We start from the raw sequence: 20,872 nt of genomic DNA, 5'->3' as shown, positions 1-20,872 counted from the left end.
TGTTGTTGATGTACTGGCCAATCTGTCCGGTGTGTATCCTGCACTCACACAGTTAACTGGGATTGGCTCCAGCACCACACGACCCTGCACAGGATTAAGAAGATGGATGGATGAAAACATGCATTATTATTATTATTATGACTGCAAATATCCACGGAATCTCTTTCTGCTCTGAGTGCTTCTTTACGTACTGAACACGGTGTGCGCTAATAAACTATTTTTATGCTCGGATGTTTAATGTGATGGGATTAGACGCGCACGTGACCCTTCGTTGTAAACTCCGCCTCTCACGTGAACGCGCTTTAAGCCGAATTAGAAAATCCTGGGTTAACAAAGCTCACGGAATTTCAGCTTCATTACACCGGTTTTCTTCCTCAGCTTTCCGTCGCTCGGACTATACCCGACCGTTTGACGCCTGCCGCAGCCGACTGGCGCATCGTTCGAGCTCGGTTTTGATCGGTTTTCACGTCCGCGGCTCGCGATTTGATTACTAAATCTAGCATTGAAACATCTCGGATCAGTGCGCGCGCCCGCGCTGCCACCGAGGGAAAAGCAGTCGAGCACGGAAACACGGATCGTGACCGATGAACCCAGACAGAGGTGAGGAGACCTGGAACCAAAACTTAATACTGAAACACCACACTATATATATATATATTTATATATATGTGCATTTTTTTAAAATAGATTTCCAGGTGATGAGAAAACATGAGAGGGCTCATTTCTTCAGCTCCAAAGAGCAGGATCTCATCCTGAGGCTGTATGAAGAAGAGAGAGAGATTTTAACAGCTAAATCCAACACCACCAGCGCCTCCAAACTGAGGGAGGAGGCCTGGCAGAGGATCGCTGACAGAATAAATGAGTAAGAAGGCTCATCTCCATGGAACTGTGTGAATGAGGTTGACATTTTGTGTCTGTGGCGTAATCTGAATTGTTATTTTTGTGGATTTGCAGGGTGTCCGACAGCGGCTACAAGAGGACATGGCAGCAAGTGAAAGTCAAACACAAAAACATCATGCAAACAGGTGCACTCAAAAAAGTTGCAAATACATATTTTAGACCAATTCAATTTTAATTATATAGCGCCAAATACAACACAGCCGTTTCAAGGCACTTTTACAAAGAAAAAAACCCAACAAATTCCACATGAACAATAAGCAATGGTTGGAAAGGGAAAAAAACCCTTTATGTTTAACAGGAAGAAACATTTGCAGAACCAGGCTCAGGTTTTTATAGAGGGTTGCCTTGCTGTCTTGATTTGAAGGGGTCTAACAGTTCAGTGATTCTTCATGTAATTCATTTATGTCAAAACACTACCAAGCTCAGTTTACATTAAGTGTATTCATTATATTGAAATACCATTTTTGATTTTTAACATTGTGACGATATGGATGGATATGATAATCTTAAAAATATAGAATCAAATTACTGGTTTGCTCTGAATATACAATCTTACAATCTGGTCTTTTTCCTGGAAAAAGGTCAGAAAAAGTTGAGTTTTCTTTTGTCTGAAGTCTAACATTGGGCAGAGTTCTGCACTGTTAAATGTGCGTGTTTATCTCTATGTGTGCACGTTATTTAAAAATGTCAGCAGCAAACAATTGATTCCTTGTGTTCTGATCATGTTTATTTTAGGAAATATAAATCATGTATCCAAAGCCTTTTTCCAAAAATGAATCTGAAAATCGTCTGTTGCAGTAATATAACTCTGTTTGCACTTCTATGCTTCAGCACTTTTATCTGCAGCTACTTTATTACTTGCGTTACGTCACGGAATCTGTTCCCTTTACAGCAAAAAGAAGGCGAGCTGAGTTGATGAGAAATATACCTGAGTCAGCAACACCGTCTCTGACCTCTGCTGAGGACGACATGCTGCTTCACAAGGACAAGCTGAGACTGGATCTTCTCCCACTAGTTCCCTCTCTCGACCATATGAGTGGCCATGACGGCTCGTTCATCGATGGTATTGGTCTTTTTTTTTTTTGTCCTCCAACTTTGAAAAAAGTCAAGAGACTGAGGCAGTAAGTCACCACACGCCTTCTTGTCATGTCGACCCAGCAGTGCCGGGCCATCCCGTCCTCCTCCTGCCTCCCGTGACAAAGATGGAACCAGAGAGCCTGAGCAGCGACGAGACAGACGTCAGCGACCCTCATTTTGAAATCGTAAGTGTTTCCGAACGTGAGCCTTCTGGAGCATTCATCTGCCGCTGCCTCATGCCTCGTGCACGTGGCGTGTGTTCTTGCAGGACATGAACAACAGCAGCTTCCACGACAGGTCCGACTCAGCAGGTCCTGCAGCTGGTGGCAGAAGTGCAGAGGTAAGACGAGCGCTTCAGCGTTCGCACGCGGCGTCATGGAATAAGAACCGTAACCGGCACCTGCGTTTGTTGAATTTCCCCTCACAGAAGCACACGGAAGACCTGCGTGAACTTTACAGCTGCTACCTCAGGAAGGAGATGGAGAACCGGGACCAGGAGATGGCATACAGAGCTCTGAAGATGAGAAAGTTGGAAAGAGAAATCTTACTACTTGATAAGCAGTTGATGTGATTTTATCCCCCCCCCCCCCAATTTATATCAACAGTTAACCTCATCACGAGAAACATTCAGTCTTCTATGTGGCTGTGAGTTGTGCGGCGCTGGAGCCGATCCAGTCACCAGGTCATGACAGGACGAACATCCTGGCCGCCATCCATTAACCTCAAATGTTTCTTTGGCATTTGTAAGGAGGCTGAAGGACACACTGGGCGTTCTCTGGCTGTGAAGGAAGGATGATAACCACTACATGCAGAACAAATCATAAACTGAAAACGTTGTTGTTGTTTTGTTGTATTTAAAGCTCTACAATGAGTGGACCAGCAGGCTCAGCGGTCCAGTGATTGTTGGGCGTTTCTTTAAATACCGAGGAGGATTTTACTGGCAAGCTGCCTTTAGTTCTGGCAGGTTTAACTGGGTCCCACCGAAACAGGGTAAGAAGAGCATCAACTACAGTGACGCCATAAATACTTGACTTATAAATGCATTTTCAAGGTGAAAAATATGCATGCATATCATTTAATTAGCCTAAGTTATGCTGGTATTTATTTTCCATAAATTATTGCCTTAATGTGTTATGTTATCTACGAGTGGAAGTCTTCAGTCACAAGATGGTTCTCTGATGATGAGGATTAGAAGAAGCTAGATTAGATGAAACTTTCCCGTTACTTTTGGGCAGTTTCCCTCTTTTATTAAATGAAGCTCCTTATACAGGAATTTAACAGAATTAGCACTGACTACCCATATTGAGGTGAGTTGAGGTTTATGATACACATTGAAAGAATATTAAACACTTTGGAGCTAAAACAACGATCGGGATCTGATCTAAGAGAAATGTTTACATATTAACAAGTCCAATAATAAGCATTATAATAATATATTTCACATTGTCTGTTTAGGTTTTGTTTATGTGAAACTGATGCTCTGGTTTGATTATTGTGGAGACAAAATGAATGAAAACAGTTATGAATATTCATAATTTGATTTATTATCAAACATTTTTCTGTTGGTAAAAATGATCAAATCCCTTTTTTTTCCCTTTTCTGCTCTCCTGTGTTCCTGTTTGACTTGTTTTCAGGCTTTTTAGTGAATGAAATGGACATGCTTGGTTGGATTGTGTTATTTTACAGTTTCCTTTGTATTTATTGACGTGTAAACAGCTGCATTGAATAAGACTTCAGTTAATATGAAGTTAAAAATAATGAAAATCCAGAAGCTGGATTGTTTTTGCAATATAAAAGGTGCAGTTTGGTGCTTTTCTGTTCTTCAAAATGAGAGAAAATGTGATCATGACTTTATTTAAGACAAAATTCATTCTTCTCATATGTCTGACTGCCACAATATAAAAGAGAAAACTGCCTTTTTATTCCAGCGTAGAAGAATGATCTGTGATTCTCAAGCAATTGTACCACAACTAATTCCTTTTAATAAACTGTAAAACAAAACAGTTGTTATATTTACAATCAGCCTGACTTTGAGTATGTTTATTTTGGTGAACTTGCTTTGTTGACATGTAACACACATGTAACTAGTTTATTTACTCCAGACATCATCAGTATTGGTTAATATGTGGAAATACTGACTGATCAATTTAAGTATGAATTAAAAGCACAGGGAAAACATTCAAAACTGGATCTGTGCATCTTGTGTAGAAATTAAAAAGCATTTTATGTTATATCTGCATATGTAGGTCATCCCCATAGGAGTATGGACAATAACTGTACCACATGATAGACAGTTGATCATCGAGTAATGAGAGTATACTCTGTCTGCTTACAGAATATCTTTAGAAAATGTGTTGTGGAGGTTATTGCAGACACATGAAGGTATTTCTTAGTGTTGCACACAGAGGATGGAGATTAGAGGCTGAGCTGCAGCCTGCAGCTTCTCTCAACACTCAGGCAGGTTCACGACATTAAACACACGTATTCTTCCAACGATAAACAATTAGAAGACACGATCCTGACCTCTGAGCCGAGGAGACACGAATCTAGTGAGGATCCTGTCTGTCCTGAGCTGCAGGTTGAAGCGGGAGCGCGCCTCGTCGCTGGCAGAGCTGTGCACGCCCATGGAGGGATTTATCAAGCCACTGGTAATGGAGCACAGAAACAAGGATCAGCATCATGGATTCAGGGGTAATCTCACAGTGAGGCTGCAGGAATCTGTCAACAGAGCCATTTATAAGTCAGTACGAAATCTAATGGATGGTACGTAATAATCAAATTTCTTTAGTGTAATACCGGATGAAAAAATCAACAGGAAATTTAACATCAAACACGTACAAAACAAACTGTCACCACTCATATACAATAAAATCTACACCAATCAGATACTAAATTGCATTTTATTTTGTTGAATTTGTGTCATTGGGGGAAATAAATTTCAATGTAACCCAATCTTTTAAAACAAGATGCAAAAAGTTAGTTAATGGAAAAGATGAAAAAAAAAAAAGTGCCATTGTTAGAGTGCAAAGCACAAGGCATGCTATCCTAGCCCATAACACTTGTTTCCTTGAGCAAATATATTATCAGCACCAACAAATACCAGAAAATTTTATAAATGGAGACACACAAGAAACACATCTCAGGTTTTAGTAATCTAACTTCAAATCATTCAATGCTATTGTGAATACAAGTGAAGTAAAATAAAACTACCTTTAAATTAGGTTTTTTGTCCTCTGACACTGACAGTATATCTGCATTAGGATGCTCCTCTCTGACATGTAGGAGATTGAAAATAGGAAGTTGTGAGTGGATCCGATGAATTCCCACCATTGAAAGCATCCTGAGTGGCTGCTTCACTCTCTGGTTTGGGACCTCGTGAACATTTTTAATCAAATTGTGGCCCATTATACACAAGATACACCTGATTTGTTGACATGTTTTCCATGTAGTTTTGCATCATGCATTCAAACCTAATGGAAAGTTACATTTATCACTTGACATCTTTGGGGGAAAATTTTCAAACTGATCACATTATTTTCAAATGCCAAAATCAGCCAATACTGATAATGTGCAGATTTAATAATCTCTCCTTCTCCATCACCAAAGACTGACTCACTAACTTTCCCACCCTTTTGTATGCAAAGCCTCAGGTCCAAATCCTCTTCAAAGCTGTCAGGACAGTAACAGCACTGTAGACTAGAGCAGGATGTGGCTCAATGTTTGCTTAACCTGAAAATACTTGCTTAACATCTACAAACTGGAAACCACGATTCTGCGCTTTTTGCGCATGCGCATATCACCAAAATTAGAGTACAATTCTAACTTGTTATTCATCCACATTGCAGCTCCACCTTTTTAGAATTTTTTTTTTATTATTAACACAGGCAGGAGGATATTGTTAATTATAAGTGTTCAGAAATCCTGGTGTGTGTGTTTGGCGCAGCGCGATGGTTTGTCCCTCCCGGCTCGCCGTACCTTCACATGACTTCCTCTGCGTGTGACTGAGCTGCATTCTTTTGACTTTTCTGTCACTCCGACTCTTTTTAATGGGGAATAAAACGTAAAAGCTCACCCTTTTCTTTTTAAACACTGTAAATCTGTGCGCTGGAGTGTGTGTGAGATTGTCGCAGCTGGTGGTCTGCGGTGTGTGTGTGTGTGTGTGTGTGTGTGTTTGTGTGTGTGCTTGTGTGTGTGAGTGTGTTTGTTACCTCAGAGTTGGTGAAACTTCAGTTTTTGCGGCTGCTCCTACAGCCTGGATTGTAAATAAACTGATGCGCGTGAGGCTTCGTGTCAGTGATGGCTGAGCTCCTGCAGCCAGACTCAAGAAGGTAAAATCACTAGTTTCTTCTTTTTATTTATTTATTTAACTACAGGAAGACAAAGCACCAATTTAAATGATGGACAGGAAACACACTGCTTGACATGGAGATGTGTGTGTGTGTGTGTGTGTGTGTGTGTGTGTGTGTGTGTGTGTGTGTGTGTGTGTGTGTGTGTGTTTTGAAAACAATTCTACTCACATTTTGTTTTCTACCCCTTAAAGAATCTGTTTATGTGGTGCAGTGGTTTGCAGTCCCGACCTCACATGGTCAAATTCCTGGTTCGATTCTGGGGTTGAGAGCGTTTTTTGTATGGAGTTTGGATGTTATTCCCGTTGGATTACTTTTGTAATAACACACCATCAGTGTGAAACTAAACGATCTCAACACGGATTGAAACCAGCTTATAGTACCTAATAGTCAGAACAATCCAACACTTCCTGTCACTCACACTGAGGGGAAGATCGATCTTTTGCCCAATATGGTTTTCCTCCAGGTACTTCAGCTCAATCCCACAGTACAAAAACATCCATTTGAGATGAATTTGTGTCCCTAAAATGATCCATTTCTACTAGTCTGTCTTTCTTTTTGGCCCTTTGATGGTCCAGTGCCTTGTCCTGGAGTCTCTGCCTTGTCCTGGAGTCTCTGCCTTGTCCTGGAGTGAGCTGTGTTTGGCTCAAGGGCCGCTCAACGGGATGACGAGTGACGGAGGAAGAATAAATATATATACTCTAAATCCTGGTGACTCTAAGGTGCTCTTTGAAGGATTTGTTCATGGTGTATCCTGCCTACGCTGACCTTCATGGGTAAAACCATCTAAAAGATGGATGAATGAAGTGAATAGAACAGAGGAGGTTAAATCCATTTCAGCTGAGGGCCCACTTACATTCTGGTTTAGTCTTGAAGCAAAGAAACCTATAAAAAAAATACATTTTTATAATAAATAGTGCATTTTGAATCTAAATCTACTTTTAGTTCAATATAATTCTACCAAGTTGATATTTTAGTAGAAACTTGTGTAATATTTGAATATTTCTCGTTGAGGAGTCGCTGGAGAAAGAAGTCAGTTCTATTGAAAACCTGGACTTGATGTTTTGTTTGTGATTCCTACACTCTGAGAAGCCGCCTCACAGGCTGGATCGGAGACTCGGTCAGGACAGGTCTGTATTTTATTTCACCAACCCCGGGCCAACGCACTTCTTTGTGTGCTTGTTTTGCAGGTGTAACTACTTTTTCTTTTACGACGGATCCAAAGTGAGAGGGGAGGGCGACCCCACCCGGGAGGGAATCTGCTACTTCTACCCTGAAGAGGTCTGACTCTCACAAACTGTTGCAGGGTTGATTTGATCCGTTTTGGCGGAGGGATGAGATTCCCTGTAATAGGTGACAAAACAAAACTCAACCCTCATTAATAAATTAGTATGTACACTCAGCAGACAGCTTGTTTACTCAAGTATCAGTAATAATGTGCTCCGAGACATAAAATCTGCCCTTTGGAGGACATTCCCATGTCTGTTCTTGTAGCCAACAACTTCAAACGTTCCTGTCGATCCCGGCTGTGGATGGGGAATGTGCTGCTGCTGGGAATCTGCTCTGTTGTCAGTGTTATCTCTTCCACTATCAGCCATGTGCTCTCCAGTTCTTCTCGGTCACAGACGTCACATTTAATTCAATCCTCTCACCACTGGCAGTCCTCTTTGTTTTGTCTGTTGATGTGAAAGTGTGATTTCTATGTGGGTTTTTTTAATCTTATAATTTAGGTACAGTGTCTTGATACACAATGGGATCTCATTGTCTGTTATTGGTGCTTTTTTTTTTAAAAACACTCTGTGTCTCCCAGATCATCTCTGTTACACCCCAGGACATATTAGGTTTTTCTAATGGGCGGAAACACACACTTGCCTATACATATACACAGGTTTGAGTAATCTAGCAGTCTAAGATGAGGGCAGAATTTTGTACTTATACATTTTAGTGTTGGTTCCCATGTGAGGAGAAATTCATCCTCTCAGTGATTATTGCCTCTCCTCTGTCTGAATAAAATCCGTCACGTTCGCTCATCCAATTAGACGTTCATGTCGCCAGTTTGCCGATTTCCACAGTGACCGTATTCTCAAGGATGTCATTTAACTCCAATAGAGTTCTTCTTTTTGTCGTGATGCCAAAACGAGCTGTCATGGCATATCAAGGTTGACCCTCCAACAGCATTTTAAATATTTGTCCAATGAGACAGGAGGGCGGGACACGACCATAACCTGCGAGTTACATCAGCGGGAATCTGTCACGGTTGGTATTCAGCTCTGATGGAGAAACGGACTCTGAACTTTGAGTTTGGCACATTAGGTCCACTCAGGTCAACGTTTATGTCTAATGTTGGCATTTTAAGTCAAAACTCAAACTCTACCTTGTCAGATGTGTGAAAGTAAAAAATTAAGAAAACGTGTGTGTGTGTGTGTGTGTGTGTGTGTGTGTGTGTCAGACTCCTGTAGATAAGCAGGAGCTGCTGTGCGGACAGCTCGCCGGCGTGGCCCGCTGTGTCTCCGAGCTGTCCTCCTCCCCGGTGCGCACGCTCAGGCTGCGTCGCATCAAGTTTGCCGTCCACATGAAAGACGACTTCCTGTGGGTGAGTGAGCTGCTCACCATGTTTTAATTCACCTTCATTCTTTCTGTGCGAGTCTGAATATATTTAATACTCGGGGGCGATTTCTCTCTTTCTTTCTCCCTTCAGGCTCTTGGCTGCTCGACGGACGTCCCTACAGTCAGTGTCTGCGAGCTCCTGGATCAACTCATACACCTCTTCTGTTTCTACAACGGCCCTGTTCGTCAGAGCTATCAGGTGCAGCCTGCAGTACTTTTGTGATTTTGAAAGTCTGATCCTCGAGTCTAAAAAGATTTGCATGAGCATCACAACCCAGACGAACACAGGAAAGCCTCTTGTTCCACATGAATCTCTGAGGCTGAACGTTGTCATTTGTACTGTAGCTGAGCAGCCGGGAGACTCTGGCAGCGCGATGGGCCCGCTACCTCGCGCACCTGCAGCTCGGATCATCGGCGCTCCATCACATCTTCAGCAGCTTGAAGACCATCGACTCGACCAACGTACGTGCAGGCGCGGCTGTCGGACTCCTGCTTTTAACCTCCAGCTTATAATGCCAATGTAATGTGACAGGATGTGTCACAATGCCCTGTGGCGTTGTGTAAGCTCACTTCTGTATCGTGCAGTGCACTGGGAAGTCATGTGCCTGATTAGGCTTTGAATCCCTTGAGCGACCTATTTATTATTATTTTAGTTGAAGTCGTCTTCGCCTGTCTTGAAAGGCCAGTTTGTCGTCCCCAGGTTGACCCTCTCCTACTCCTCAAAGCCGCCCTCATCCTCCAGGCCTGTCAGCGCTGCCCCCTGGTGGTCGCTGGCTGCATCCTCTTCAGAGGAAGGTGAGATGACACTAACATCCATCTCAGAGCAGCAGAACACTTTCCCTCTTTTTTTACTGTCTTAAAGTCCTTCAATCCTCCTTTTGCCTCCTGACTGCAGAGTTGTTAGCACACAGATGACTCCCGAGCTCACAATGAAGGTCATGGTCCACGAGAGTGAAACGTACACCAAGGTACGACTTTGAATTGCAAATGATTACAATCGTCACCTGAATCAGTTCTTTCCAGGCGGTTCTCTCCCAACATGTTAGTTTGGTTGTACACATGACACCAAACTGTGTAAATACACTGAATTCTGACTTTGTGAACTGATAAATTTGTATTTTATAATTTCCTCTGAGAATCAAGCGCCACGTGAACATGGTAGTATAAAGCTGTAATATTGTAGTTTTATGAATGATATCAATGTAATTTGCACAAATACAGCTTGAAAATAAAAAGCAAAAATCACTTGCCTTTAAAAATGGAAAAAAAAAAAAACAGAGATATTTAAATATTGCCTTTGGTAAAGTTATGAAGTAGTATTATTTTTAGCTTTTGCTTAGTAGACTTATTTAAAAGTAAACATAAATCTAACATCAGCAGTCACTTTTTTCAAATTAAATGACGAGAAAACATCTGTCCCAAAAGAAGCTTTTATATGTGTTGATAGTTATTTTATACCTTCCTAATTGAAAAATAGTCTAAAAATCATAGTGTAACAGTCTTTTGGAAGTGTTTTGATAAATAATTTGGACTATTGAGTACTAATAAGACTATAAGTCTCCTTACTTCACTTGTTAATTAAAAAGTGACACTTAAGGCAGTTATCTTCCAGCACCTTGACCCAAAATGTATTAAAATATCAGAAAATCTATTCAATACTTGAACTACAAGATTGACTGGATTTATTTAGAGTTAATGAATGAAGACTCGTGACATTCTGTTCAATCTGGTCAGTGATTGGACAGTCATGCTGTGTGCGCCACTTTATTATTATTATTTTAATCATAGATGAAATACTTAATTCATTCCATTTGGAGAAATTACTTCTCTGCATTCAGCCCATCATGTTCTGTGTTAAACATAACTACACGTACTAGGAGCAATGGGCCGCCCTGGTGCGTAAACACATGATGGTGGTACTGAATTCAGTTAAAATCACCAGCTGGTCTTTCATTCTCCACTTTAGGCTCAGAGGCCCAACGGGCCGAGCACATCCAGCTCATCTGGAGGCACCGTCAGCTCCACCGCCGTCTTTCTCACTCCGTCCGAACTCCAGTACCTGCAGTCCGCTCCTGTAGACAAGGACTTCAGGTATTCCCGTCGCTTCCGGAGGTTTAAAAACTATATTTCGTATCGCCGCATGCCGGACTGACGTCTGAAGTGAATTGACTTCCTGTCTCAAATGGTTTTCCAGCTCTCCTTGTGCGCCACGCAAAGACGCTCCCCTGAAGAAAACCCGCCTGTCAAGAACTTTATCAGACACGCCCTCCAGCGGGTCGGATCTGTCTGATCCAGGCTCCTCCCTGTCGCCCCAGAAGGCTTCCTCACCCGTGGTCAGCCCGGCTCCCTCTTCGAGTTCCTCCGGGTCACTCCACCTTTCCCCACAGTTCCATCCTTTTTCAAACGGACGCCACTCTCATGAGGCTGAGGAGGAGCCGCTGGACGGAGCCTACTGCCGCAGTAATGGAGACGGAGGAGGCCAGATGCGAGGCGGAGGAGGAGGAGGAGATGATTCCCGTCTGAATGGAAGTGGACAGAACGGAGAAGGAGCTTGTGGGACGAGGGCTCAGCGGCCGCACCACGATACGATGCCAGTCAGAGACACCGCGGTCTCCCGTGGCGGTGATCAAGCCCTCAAGGCACAGGCGAGCAGCGCTCCTCCTGCGTCCAGTGCGTTTGAGGACCTGAAGGAGGACCTGCTGATCCCCATGATGCTGTACATGCACCGGGTGAAGGGCCTGGTGTTGGCTCTGCTGGTGGAGCCGCCCTTTTTGAATGACACAGCGTCTATGGAGGAAGTGGTGAGAAAAACATCTTTTTTTTAACTGTGGCTCCAGTGAAGTTGAAATCATGCTGCTTTGCCTTTCTCGTGCTAATCGTTGCTATTGTCGTCACTGTTTGTATCCAGTATCACAGCAGCCTGGCTTCCCTCAATGGACTGGAGGCCCATCTGAGGACCATCTCCCCCGGAGACCCAGGGGGCCTCGGACCCTACGCTTTCGCCCATTTAGACTTAATTCAGCGCACGTTGACGTGTAAGGGTCTGGTGATACTCTCACGTCTTTGCTGCGGTGCACGGACGACTCGTCCATGTGGTTCTGGACGACTCGTCCATGTGGTTCTGGACAACTCGTCCATGTGGTACTGGACGCCTCGTCCACAACTATTTTTTTCAGTATTATTGATTTGAAGGATGTCAAAGTATATTTGACACATTTGGAATGATTATTAAATATATTTGACACAAGAACATAAGATATATATTTCATTTTGAAGCAGTCTTTATTGCATATCACAGTAGATATATGTACAAATATATAGGTCTACAATAATCACAGTAAATGTATCGGTAATACACAGAATGCCTAGATGTTGGGATGGCCACCACGAGGGTTGGAGAGGTGTGATAAGCTACATTTTAACAATTCTCAAGAGAAACAAAGCCATATGATACTATACTAAATATATATGGACATGTACTAGATATATGAAAATATATATATAAATTAGAAATAATATGTAAAAGTACATTGTACAGGATTTATTTTCTCTAAAAAAACTCTGAAATCTCATCCACGGACGAGTTGTCCTCCAGTCCTCTGCTGCTTGCTGTGCCTTTCTTTCCTCTTCACCTCCTTTTCTTACAAACCTCTCTCTCTTTTCCAGCTTTCCAACTTTCCCTTTCCCTGCTAAAGTGAGTATAAACTCTTGACATCTCTCCCCGCAGAGCTGACAGGGTTTTCACTTCGTCACGTCTTTGCATGAGCTCACCGTCTTAAGTAGTAAACCTGTGATAAACGCTCCTTTGTGCCGCAGCCCGTCCAGGTCACTGCAGCCTTGTTATTGTGTGTCTCTGCAGCCAACCTGTCTGGCCGACCAGGGGGAGCCCCGGAGCAACCTTTTGTCAGAGCCACATCGCTCCTTCATTCGCATTTCTGTAACACTGAAACTCTGCAGGAGGCTATTATCAGGTCAGCACGGCGGCGATGCAGAGGAGGAGGTGGTGGTGGTGGTGGAGGTGGTGCGTTGTTTCTGCTCCACTCGAGTAGAGGTTGTGTGTGTGGGGGGATGGACGGGTCAGTTTATCTTGTCTGTCATCACATCTGACCGAGAGGTTCGGGAGACTTCCGTGTTTTCGATCAGTCTGATTGAAAAGGACTTGCTGTTCCGGTCAGAATCTTTTGATATTGGTTGACGTCTGAATTAAGTAATGTAATTACACATAACCTGAAACGTTCTTCCACCATAAGAAAATATCATTTATTTCACTTTATTCTCAATATACTTATTACACAGGGATTTATGAAAGTGTTTGTAAAAGTCTATAACAAATTGTGTTACTTTTGTTTGAACAATCTGAAATATTTTAAAAACATGGTGGTAGCAATATACTTTCTGAGGTTTTAATTTGTAGTTTTTCTCTATGGCCATGTTTTAGGAGATTGTGTACACAATGAAGTAGTCTCATCCGTCTAAATGACGGGAAGCATTCAATTTTTACCATCTCTGTTTCAAAAAGTTGAGTAAAGGTTTGGAAAATACTTTATTTGACTTGATAAAAAGTGCTGATGTACCTCTGAGGAAACTAAATGTACACATGTATACGTAAAAATGGGGAAAGTACAAATATCAATGCAACCTTTTTACTCATATCATTCTGTAAAGAAGTCAGTGGATGGGAATATCGGGAGTTTACTTTATTGGTTTCACTTTCAGCCTCGTGGATCGGAGCTTGTCTTGTCACAGACGTCACATTCAGGTCACGTCAGGTCATCACATGACCTGAGAGAGGCAGAGCTTCGACCTTTTCCATTCCTGCCCTTTAGAGCATGTATTGATCCGACACGTGATCTCGGGTGGGGTGGTGTGGGGGGGTGGGGTGGGGTGGGGTGGGGGGGACAAAGGATTCCAGTTGTCATCTCGGCCCATCATTCAATATTTTCCCTTCAGACACGTGAAACAGGAGGGCTGGTTCATAAAAGTGGAGAACGGGGTTTTGTCACACTGCTCTGATACTACAAACACCACCTTGTCTTTCTAAAATTTTATGGCCTGAACCAATTTGAGAATTAAAAGTACAGTAACAAAACTGTTCTTAAAATTGAAGAAACAGAAAGTCTAGTCATTTACGTTCAAATAAAGAAGTATAAGACTTTCCAATAAATGTATTTTCTATTTCTGCATCTCATAATTCAAGGATTTTTATTGTCATACCATCGCACGTTTTTACATGTCCTGGTATGAAATTCTGTTCCCGAGGCCCGGTTGAGGCCCAAAATATAAATAGTAAAGAATGATATGGAATAAAATAGCAGTAAAATGTAAACTTGAATAGATGAGTCATATGAAATAGGCACAATGTAACATGGGTAAACAATTAAAACAATATATAATGTTTCCATAGTAAACATTGTGTGTAATTACTATGGAAAGACTACATATTGTTTTTATTACTGTATATAACTCCCAATTTCACAGTGATTTTATAGTTTAGAGCCTTCTCTGAGAGCGTTACATGATCAATCATACATTTTTGGCTCAGCTGGGTCTTATTTGGTTCTTGCTGCTGCACATCGCTATTCTGCATGCTTGACGTGTGTGTGTGTGTGTGTGTGTGTGTGTGTGTGTGTGTGTGTGTGTGTGTGTGTGTGTGTGTGTGTGTGTGTGTGTGTGTGTGTGTGTGTGTGTGTGTGTGTGTGTGTGTGTGGCATTTATTCCACAGGAGTGCCGGCAATGCAGTGTACGGGACCCGGAGTGTGGCCCAGGAGACGTACTTCCAGCAGCATGGGGTGCTGCTGAGGAACTCGGGCATCCCGAACCACCAAGACAGCGCGTTCTCTCTGCCCGCCAAGGCCAGGCACAGACTGCTGAAACATGGAGTCAACCTGCTCTGAGAGAACGCCGCCCAGGAGGAAAGTTTCAGTGTCTAGGAAGAGCTTTATTCAAAAAGAACAAATCTACAGGAAAAGTCCCATCCATCCCATCTTGTTGCTTCCTTTTGCTTGATGTCCAGTTACATGATCACTGGAATTTTATATAAAGTCACAATTTTCTCACACAACATGCACGTATTGCATGACGTGTTCATACATTGCATGACAGTTGCAAGCTCCCCCCCAAAACATTTAGCTTAATCTGGTGAAACGATGTCAAACGAGTGTCGAGCAAGTGTTGTGTAACATGCCAGCAATTTTGACGCAGACTTTCCATCATGCAAACTACACCAAGTACCAATTCTCTTTGATTCCAGGTGAAATTGTCACTGATTGATGCAGATTTTTTTTCACCACATTTTCTGTCTCCAACCAGTTAAGCGTAGACTGGTTGGACACAATGTGAACAGTATACATGTCACAAGAGGATGCATAAACTTCCCAGGTGACTAGAAGTGCAGGTAGAATACACCCAGAAGAGGACAAGTCACGGAATGAACCTCAAGCCCATTTTTTAGACCGCGAGATAAAACAAAACAAAAACAACCAGCTCGCAGGGAAAATATGAAGACGCCACACAAAATCAACTCAAATCCAGGATTTCTCAATGCCAGCCTGACCTATGGAGCATGAGCGTGAAACACTACACCACCGTGCCACGTGCAAAACCTGTTCACTTCTACTTGCTCAGATTCACTGCAGGAAGAGCAATTTTATGGTACAAAACAAAATTGAAATGTTGAAGAAAAAGTGGATAGAAGTGAAACTTGTATTTCTACCCCCATGTTCTCTCAAATCGCACAGATTTTTCTTTTTTATTACAAATGTTTACAGTTAACAAACAACAAATATTCCTATTTTTACACCCAGAATGTATGATTACGTGACATTTCTTAATTATTTATAATCTGATTATTTACCCAGTGATATAGATATACACGTTTCCTTATAACTGCTGTTTCTTCCCCTAATAGTTGTATATTATGTATAATTTTGAAAAAAAATGTTTACATCAGAACATAGTACCCAATTAAGCAAAAATCAGTGACAAAGCCACCTTTTATTGTTTTGTCAGAGATTTTCCTCTCATTTGTTGCCATTTTATCCCAACCAACAAAAAGTACCACTGTTTTAGAATATATTGTGCTGAAAAGAGTTGATTACATTCATGCAAATATTTGACATTTCTGTTTTAATTGAATTTTAGATCTTCTATCCTGCAACAAAATTATTTGCACAAATTCTGTTTAGTTTACAAGAGTTTTAGTTTAGTTCTTGAAAAAGATCACATCCTGTGATTCTGATCTGTTTATACACCTTACACATTTTATTTTTCAACCTTATTACTTCATTGGTACTTTGCATTTCCCCCCATTTAATTGATGTAATGCTTTATCTAATTTTGCATTTAAAAAAAACCCTTGTCTTTTATGGCTGTGTGCTTGTATGGAGAATGGTGTTTTTATTCTTTTGCTGCAACAGTTGTGGTTCAGTATCTCTTTTTTCTGGTAAAATATCAGTTTTCAGATCAATTATTTCATTTAAAAAAATGTCATTGTGCACTGTAACACTACATTTAGTTTTTTCTTGAGCTGTCATTCGTTTAATTGAGTCTAATGAAAAGTTTCGTCATGATTTACTGTCGGAGGCTTGTCAGTATTAAATGAATAGTTGATCCACTCGAGCTTTGAGTCCTATGTGAGCTGCTTTGGTGATTTTTTTGGCTTAAAGCCTCAGCGGGTGCTTGTGACCCCACATTCTGGTTCCTTTGTTTCCCACCTTTAGCTCCTAATTCCTCTCCAAAGAGCTGTTTGAAGAGAGAAAGAAAAAAAAAATCTACGCATGCTTATAAAAATGTTATTGTCACTCTTCTCTCTCAACGTTGCTGAGCCAAAGGTGCTGTAAATAAGATCCATCTTGATGAACCAAATATGGAGTAATTAGAGTCATTAGCTAAGTAGATGAATGTGAAAGGGCAGGGCCCGGCGCTCTTCGGGGAGCCTCATTATGCAGGCGCATTAAAAGAAAGCGGTGGGGGTCAATGGGTGGTTTAGGGCACGTACAAAGAGAGAGGGGCAGGGACTATGAAGAGGACCAGGATTCAAATTCTAAGTAGTAAGTTGTCCCCATTGTCAGTGGGGTATTTAGTACGCAGACCAACAGTCGCTGAATGTAAAGTTTGGATACTTGGCGCCGCGCAGAAGCTGCCTCGTTGCTCCCCAGCGAACAACCGATGCGGGGTTTCACCATGGCCTCCTCCAAATGCTACTGGATTGCGTCATTTCTCATATCTGTGATTACGAGTGACATTGGAGTAAGTGGACGAGCGGTGGACACGCTGTCACCGGCGCCAAACGCCGCCGAGTCCGCCGAGCCAACTTTACGCACGGACGCGTGGAGGCGATGGAGGCGCGGGGCCGCGGACACGCATCGGGAGCGTTGCGCGGAGCTGGTCGCGCCTTGGCTGGAGAGCGTACGCCAGATATCTGGAGATGACGGGACGCTTTTGCAGCTCCGAGTGCGGCCGTTTTCTCCGGGAGCCTCGCGGGGTCTGGTTTTTCCAGAAAGACCTCTGTTCAACTTTGTCCGGCGGGTTTACCGCTGCTGCCAGGACAGAGTCCACTGCAGGAGCGTCAGGGGGATTCAAGGGCGCATGAGAGGAGGTAAGAGCCTGCAGATCTACGTACTTCTGAAACACAAGAAACTGGAAGAGTTTCTTTTTCCTGTTAAAGCTACAAACGAGAGCCCTGACTCTTTAAAAAGAGTTGCTCCGGATCCCAGCCAGAAAAATCGAACTCAAAACTTTTTCCCGGGGTGATTTCTTCAGATGTTTCTGAACCACAGGGGCTGGTGATTTCATGCTTAAAAACATCAGGGCCCGAGGCCACAGAGGGATAAATCTACAAGTGGTTGCTATTACTGGATTACTATCTAATTTATTCTTTAATATTCCTGGTGAATCTTCGATTGACTAACAGCATTAACTGTACGACAGTCCGAACAGGGAAGGGAAGACTATCTTAAAGTTTGTACAAACCTCACGCAGATGACTCAGAGGTGCAGTGTCCTGTAATGCAGTCCTGATGTAGTAAGAAATAAGCAAGAATGGATAAAAGTTATCCAAACACAACATAGATTTTAAATAAAAGGACAAATGGATGCACAAATATACTTAAAGCACAATATTAAGCACATTTGATGAGTCATTTCTCAAACAAAATTTAAGCCAGTGAGACTCAGAACTTACTACTTTCACTGTTTACCTGAATAAAGCCAATCAATTATGAATTATCAGTATAACGCAATATCTGAGACCATAACAAATTTTGTTTTGCTTTTTTTGCAAGAAATCAATTTGTCACCAAAAAGGTTAAAATTGTTGTTTCTACAGTTTGCAATCTTGTCGTGAAGCTTCATCATCAAGAAATAGTCTCTTTCATAGACGTGGAGCTACCAAGTTACACAATGAGAAAAGTTTAAAAATCCTAAAAAGCCCCAGGTGGAGCTGGAGAAATCTTGTATTGTAGTAATCCAGATAATAATCCATGTGTGGCCAAGCAGGACATCAAGCTGAAAGAAAGGTACAACAGTACTGTGTGCAAACCCCTAATAGATGTATAGTTAAAGTTTTCAGGTGGCTATGCTCTCTTTGGTATTGGCAGTATCAACTGTATGAAAAAGATGCGGAATTAAAACATTCTGGACAGTAAAATGTTGCCAAGCATCAGGAAAGCGCTCAGCTTCTGCAGCCTGCAGTTCTGGGGCCACATGTGGCTCTTTGGCCCTTTTGTAGTGGCTCCATGAACCATGAACAAAATGACACCAAAAATAAAATAGACACAATTGAAATGGCAAAAAAAAAAAAAAAAAGGGAGAAAAAGATCAATAAAACCACAACAAATAGAGTGAAAAACTGTTAAATCAGCTGTAAAGAAACACTTCAAATGACTAAAGCAAACTAAATCCCCCAAAAAAGTGTGCGTGTGTGAGTGTGTGTATGTGTGTGTGTGTGTGTGTGTGTGTGTGTGTGTGTGTGTGTGTAAAGAAAATCCTCCAAAAAAGAGCCAACAATGGTTAAAACAGCTAAAATGTCAAAATGACCTATAAAGTGCTGAAAAGAGACTGAAACTTCCAAAATCCAGTAAAAAAACAAAGAACAGCTGAAAATGTTATGCAGTGTAATCTTATAATGTCAATGGAACTTCATATATGCAACATTAGACACACTTTGTGTTCATATATAAGAGCTATATATGAGCCTTTAAAAGCTGTATTAGTCTTATTTTAAATGTGTTTTGTGGCTCCACTTAAATTAGATTTGGTGGAAAGTCACAAAGAACTGCTCTTTTGGAGCCCATTCTGTTTGAACTTCAATTTCACTATTGTTTTGTGTCTTTGCTCCACATATTGGCAGATTCTATTTATATGTCATAATATTAGTGAAGATACACCAGATCATATCTGTAAATGGACATATTTGACCAGGAGTGAAACTAATCACTGCAAACCAAATAAGAAGCTGTCAGAATAATGTAGTGTGTCTTATTAAGAGGGAAAAGATTCAAAAGATAAACAATAAACAGAAGAAAGGTATCCACTCTCCAACCTTCCGAGGTGCAGAAGAAGTGAAACTGCAGGCTTGTCCTCTGGCAAATGTCATAAGCTGCTCCTGGAGCCGAGGCAGAAGTGAAAGCCGAAAAGCCATTTGGGAGATGTTAATAGCGTGATTAATGCCGCTGTATAGAGGAGTGTGTTATCTGCATACAAATGAGTCTTAGCTGGCTTAATGTCCCCGCCAAGAATTGTTGAGATATCCTGCTGACAGATTAACAAGGTATTAGGAGTGAAAACATCACCTCTGAGGCAGAGTCTCTCCTCTGTTCTTGGGGATTTACAACAAGTAAACCTGGCAGGAGTGGAAGTGCTGCTCTCTGTGACTCTGACAGACTCCTAACCCACTATTATTCCTCCCCCCCCCCCCTCGTCACCAGAAAGAGATGTGGAGTTCGTCCTCAACGGGGAGATTCTATCGCTGACGGTTCGGCGAGCCGAGCTCCACCTTCAACTTTCCAACCCTCAGAATCTGGACATCCACCCCGTGGTTCCTTTTATGGGAAAGCACAGCCTTCCCACCAGGTACAACCTCTGCTCTCCGTGTTCAGTTCAAATGCTTTCAGGGACACAGCGATTGAACTGCAGTGATATAATCCAGCTGTCGTCTTGTGTCTTCCTAGGTACAGTCTGTGGTCACGAGGTGGTGTGGTGGAGCTCCGGGTGGATCTGCTCCTGCTGATTCAGAGGCTCCAGGAGGCGGGGGGCGGCGCCGGACGAGGTCCCAGCCTGGCAAACGTGCGACAGACGGCGTTCTTCTCTGGTGGGAACACACCAGGTGGAACGCCTGCTCCGGGGGCCCTGCAGGACACCGATGGGAACGCGTGGGGGGACGGAGCGGCTCACATGCTGCCTGCTCTGGACCTGGGCCTGGTCCTGGGCTGCAGCCAGGCCGGATCGGGGGTCTCCTGTACCACCGGTGGCGTTCACCTCTTGCACACGCCCTTCGTGGCTCTGTATTACAGATGAAGTCGGAGTGGATGGAGTTCTCCCCGGAAGCTTTTCACTCTCTTGTCAGACCGGAGGAGGACACGGCTGTCTCCAAACTTACTCATTATTGATGCACTTCAATGTCAAATCTATTAATTTATATACGTGTGTAAATATGTAAATAAGGCATACTGTAATTTTATTTTCAGTCTTTGGTCATTAAAGCTCAGCTCATGACAGAAGCTTCTTCCCTCTTCTGCAGGTTCACTTTGTTCAGCTGCTTTCCTTCTCTACATTCATCTATCTGGACTTTTTACACTTGATGGGAAAAGGTGGAAGCGACACCACCTGGACAAACAAAAGGGTTACCTATTGGCCGCAACCACGTTTTTCTTCACAGTAAAGTCACTGATTCACTGAGGTACAACTTGTGACTAGTTGGGAGTTCAATTCTTCACATTTAGGTAC

At 42.4% G+C, this 20,872-nt stretch overlaps 3 protein-coding genes and 1 long non-coding RNA gene across 5 annotated transcripts; 3 read left to right on the top strand and 1 right to left on the bottom strand.

Moving 5' to 3' along the window:
* The first annotated feature begins 279 nt into the window (after positions 1-279).
* Positions 280-3,992, top strand: LOC308112202 (uncharacterized protein). Its single transcript, XM_080467520.1, has 7 exons — positions 280-600; positions 688-862; positions 955-1,025; positions 1,793-1,963; positions 2,059-2,162; positions 2,246-2,317; positions 2,405-3,992. The coding sequence occupies exons 1-7, from the start codon at positions 585-587 to the stop codon at positions 2,546-2,548; spliced, it is 753 nt and encodes a 250-aa protein (XP_080323646.1). The 5' UTR covers positions 280-584; the 3' UTR covers positions 2,549-3,992.
* Positions 1,058-6,392, bottom strand: LOC308112203. Its single transcript, XR_013935474.1, has 4 exons — positions 6,186-6,392; positions 4,501-4,622; positions 2,378-2,491; positions 1,058-2,297 (listed from the first exon to the last, which is right to left on the bottom strand). It is a non-coding gene; the product is annotated as an uncharacterized lncRNA (long non-coding RNA).
* Positions 6,171-16,546, top strand: hps4 (HPS4 biogenesis of lysosomal organelles complex 3 subunit 2). Of its 2 annotated transcripts, XM_080467518.1 has the most exons (12): positions 6,171-6,305; positions 7,514-7,604; positions 8,773-8,916; positions 9,022-9,129; positions 9,276-9,392; positions 9,631-9,725; positions 9,826-9,898; positions 10,897-11,021; positions 11,125-11,731; positions 11,839-11,965; positions 12,790-12,901; positions 14,653-16,546. In XM_080467518.1, exons 1-12 carry the CDS (start codon positions 6,274-6,276, stop codon positions 14,822-14,824), a joined length of 1,803 nt encoding a protein of 600 aa, XP_080323644.1. In that variant the 5' UTR covers positions 6,171-6,273; the 3' UTR covers positions 14,825-16,546. The 2 variants fall into 2 exon arrangements, with proteins under 2 accessions (XP_080323644.1, XP_080323645.1); XM_080467519.1 differs by lacking the exon at positions 11,839-11,965 and having other exon boundaries at positions 14,653-16,540.
* Positions 16,547-16,931: 385 nt separating this feature from the next.
* LOC308111830 (uncharacterized protein) lies at positions 16,932-20,659 on the top strand. Its single transcript, XM_080466879.1, has 3 exons — positions 16,932-17,526; positions 19,855-19,999; positions 20,098-20,659. The coding sequence occupies exons 1-3, from the start codon at positions 17,097-17,099 to the stop codon at positions 20,441-20,443; spliced, it is 921 nt and encodes a 306-aa protein (XP_080323005.1). The 5' UTR covers positions 16,932-17,096; the 3' UTR covers positions 20,444-20,659.
* Positions 20,660-20,872: the final 213 nt, after the last annotated feature.

Source organism: Lipophrys pholis (genome assembly GCF_963383615.2).
Source record: "Lipophrys pholis genome assembly, chromosome: 7".
In the NCBI taxonomy this organism is placed as follows: Eukaryota; Metazoa; Chordata; class Actinopteri; order Blenniiformes; family Blenniidae; genus Lipophrys; species Lipophrys pholis.
The sequence above is the reverse complement of the archived record's forward strand: the minus strand, read 5'-3'. Positions and strand labels throughout refer to the sequence as shown.

What these genes read in the sequence shown, in the direction of transcription:
- LOC308112202 (XM_080467520.1), top strand. An exon ending in TGACGGCTCGTTCATCGATG is followed by an intron (nt 1,964 to 2,058) that starts GTATTGGTCTTT and finishes ATGTCGACCCAG; the next exon opens with CAGTGCCGGGCCATCCCGTC. An exon ending in CTGGTGGCAGAAGTGCAGAG is followed by an intron (nt 2,318 to 2,404) that starts GTAAGACGAGCG and finishes TTCCCCTCACAG; the next exon opens with AAGCACACGGAAGACCTGCG.
- hps4 (XM_080467518.1), top strand. Translation starts at nt 6,274, where the DNA reads ATGGCTGAGCTCCTGCAGCCAGACTCAAGAAG. An exon ending in CCTGTAGACAAGGACTTCAG is followed by an intron (nt 11,022 to 11,124) that starts GTATTCCCGTCG and finishes ATGGTTTTCCAG; the next exon opens with CTCTCCTTGTGCGCCACGCA. An exon ending in CTGCAGGAGGCTATTATCAG is followed by an intron (nt 12,902 to 14,652) that starts GTCAGCACGGCG and finishes TTTATTCCACAG; the next exon opens with GAGTGCCGGCAATGCAGTGT.
- LOC308111830 (XM_080466879.1), top strand. Translation starts at nt 17,097, where the DNA reads ATGCGGGGTTTCACCATGGCCTCCTCCAAATGCTACTGGATTGCGTCA. An exon ending in TCAAGGGCGCATGAGAGGAG is followed by an intron (nt 17,527 to 19,854) that starts GTAAGAGCCTGC and finishes CCTCGTCACCAG; the next exon opens with AAAGAGATGTGGAGTTCGTC. An exon ending in AAGCACAGCCTTCCCACCAG is followed by an intron (nt 20,000 to 20,097) that starts GTACAACCTCTG and finishes GTGTCTTCCTAG; the next exon opens with GTACAGTCTGTGGTCACGAG.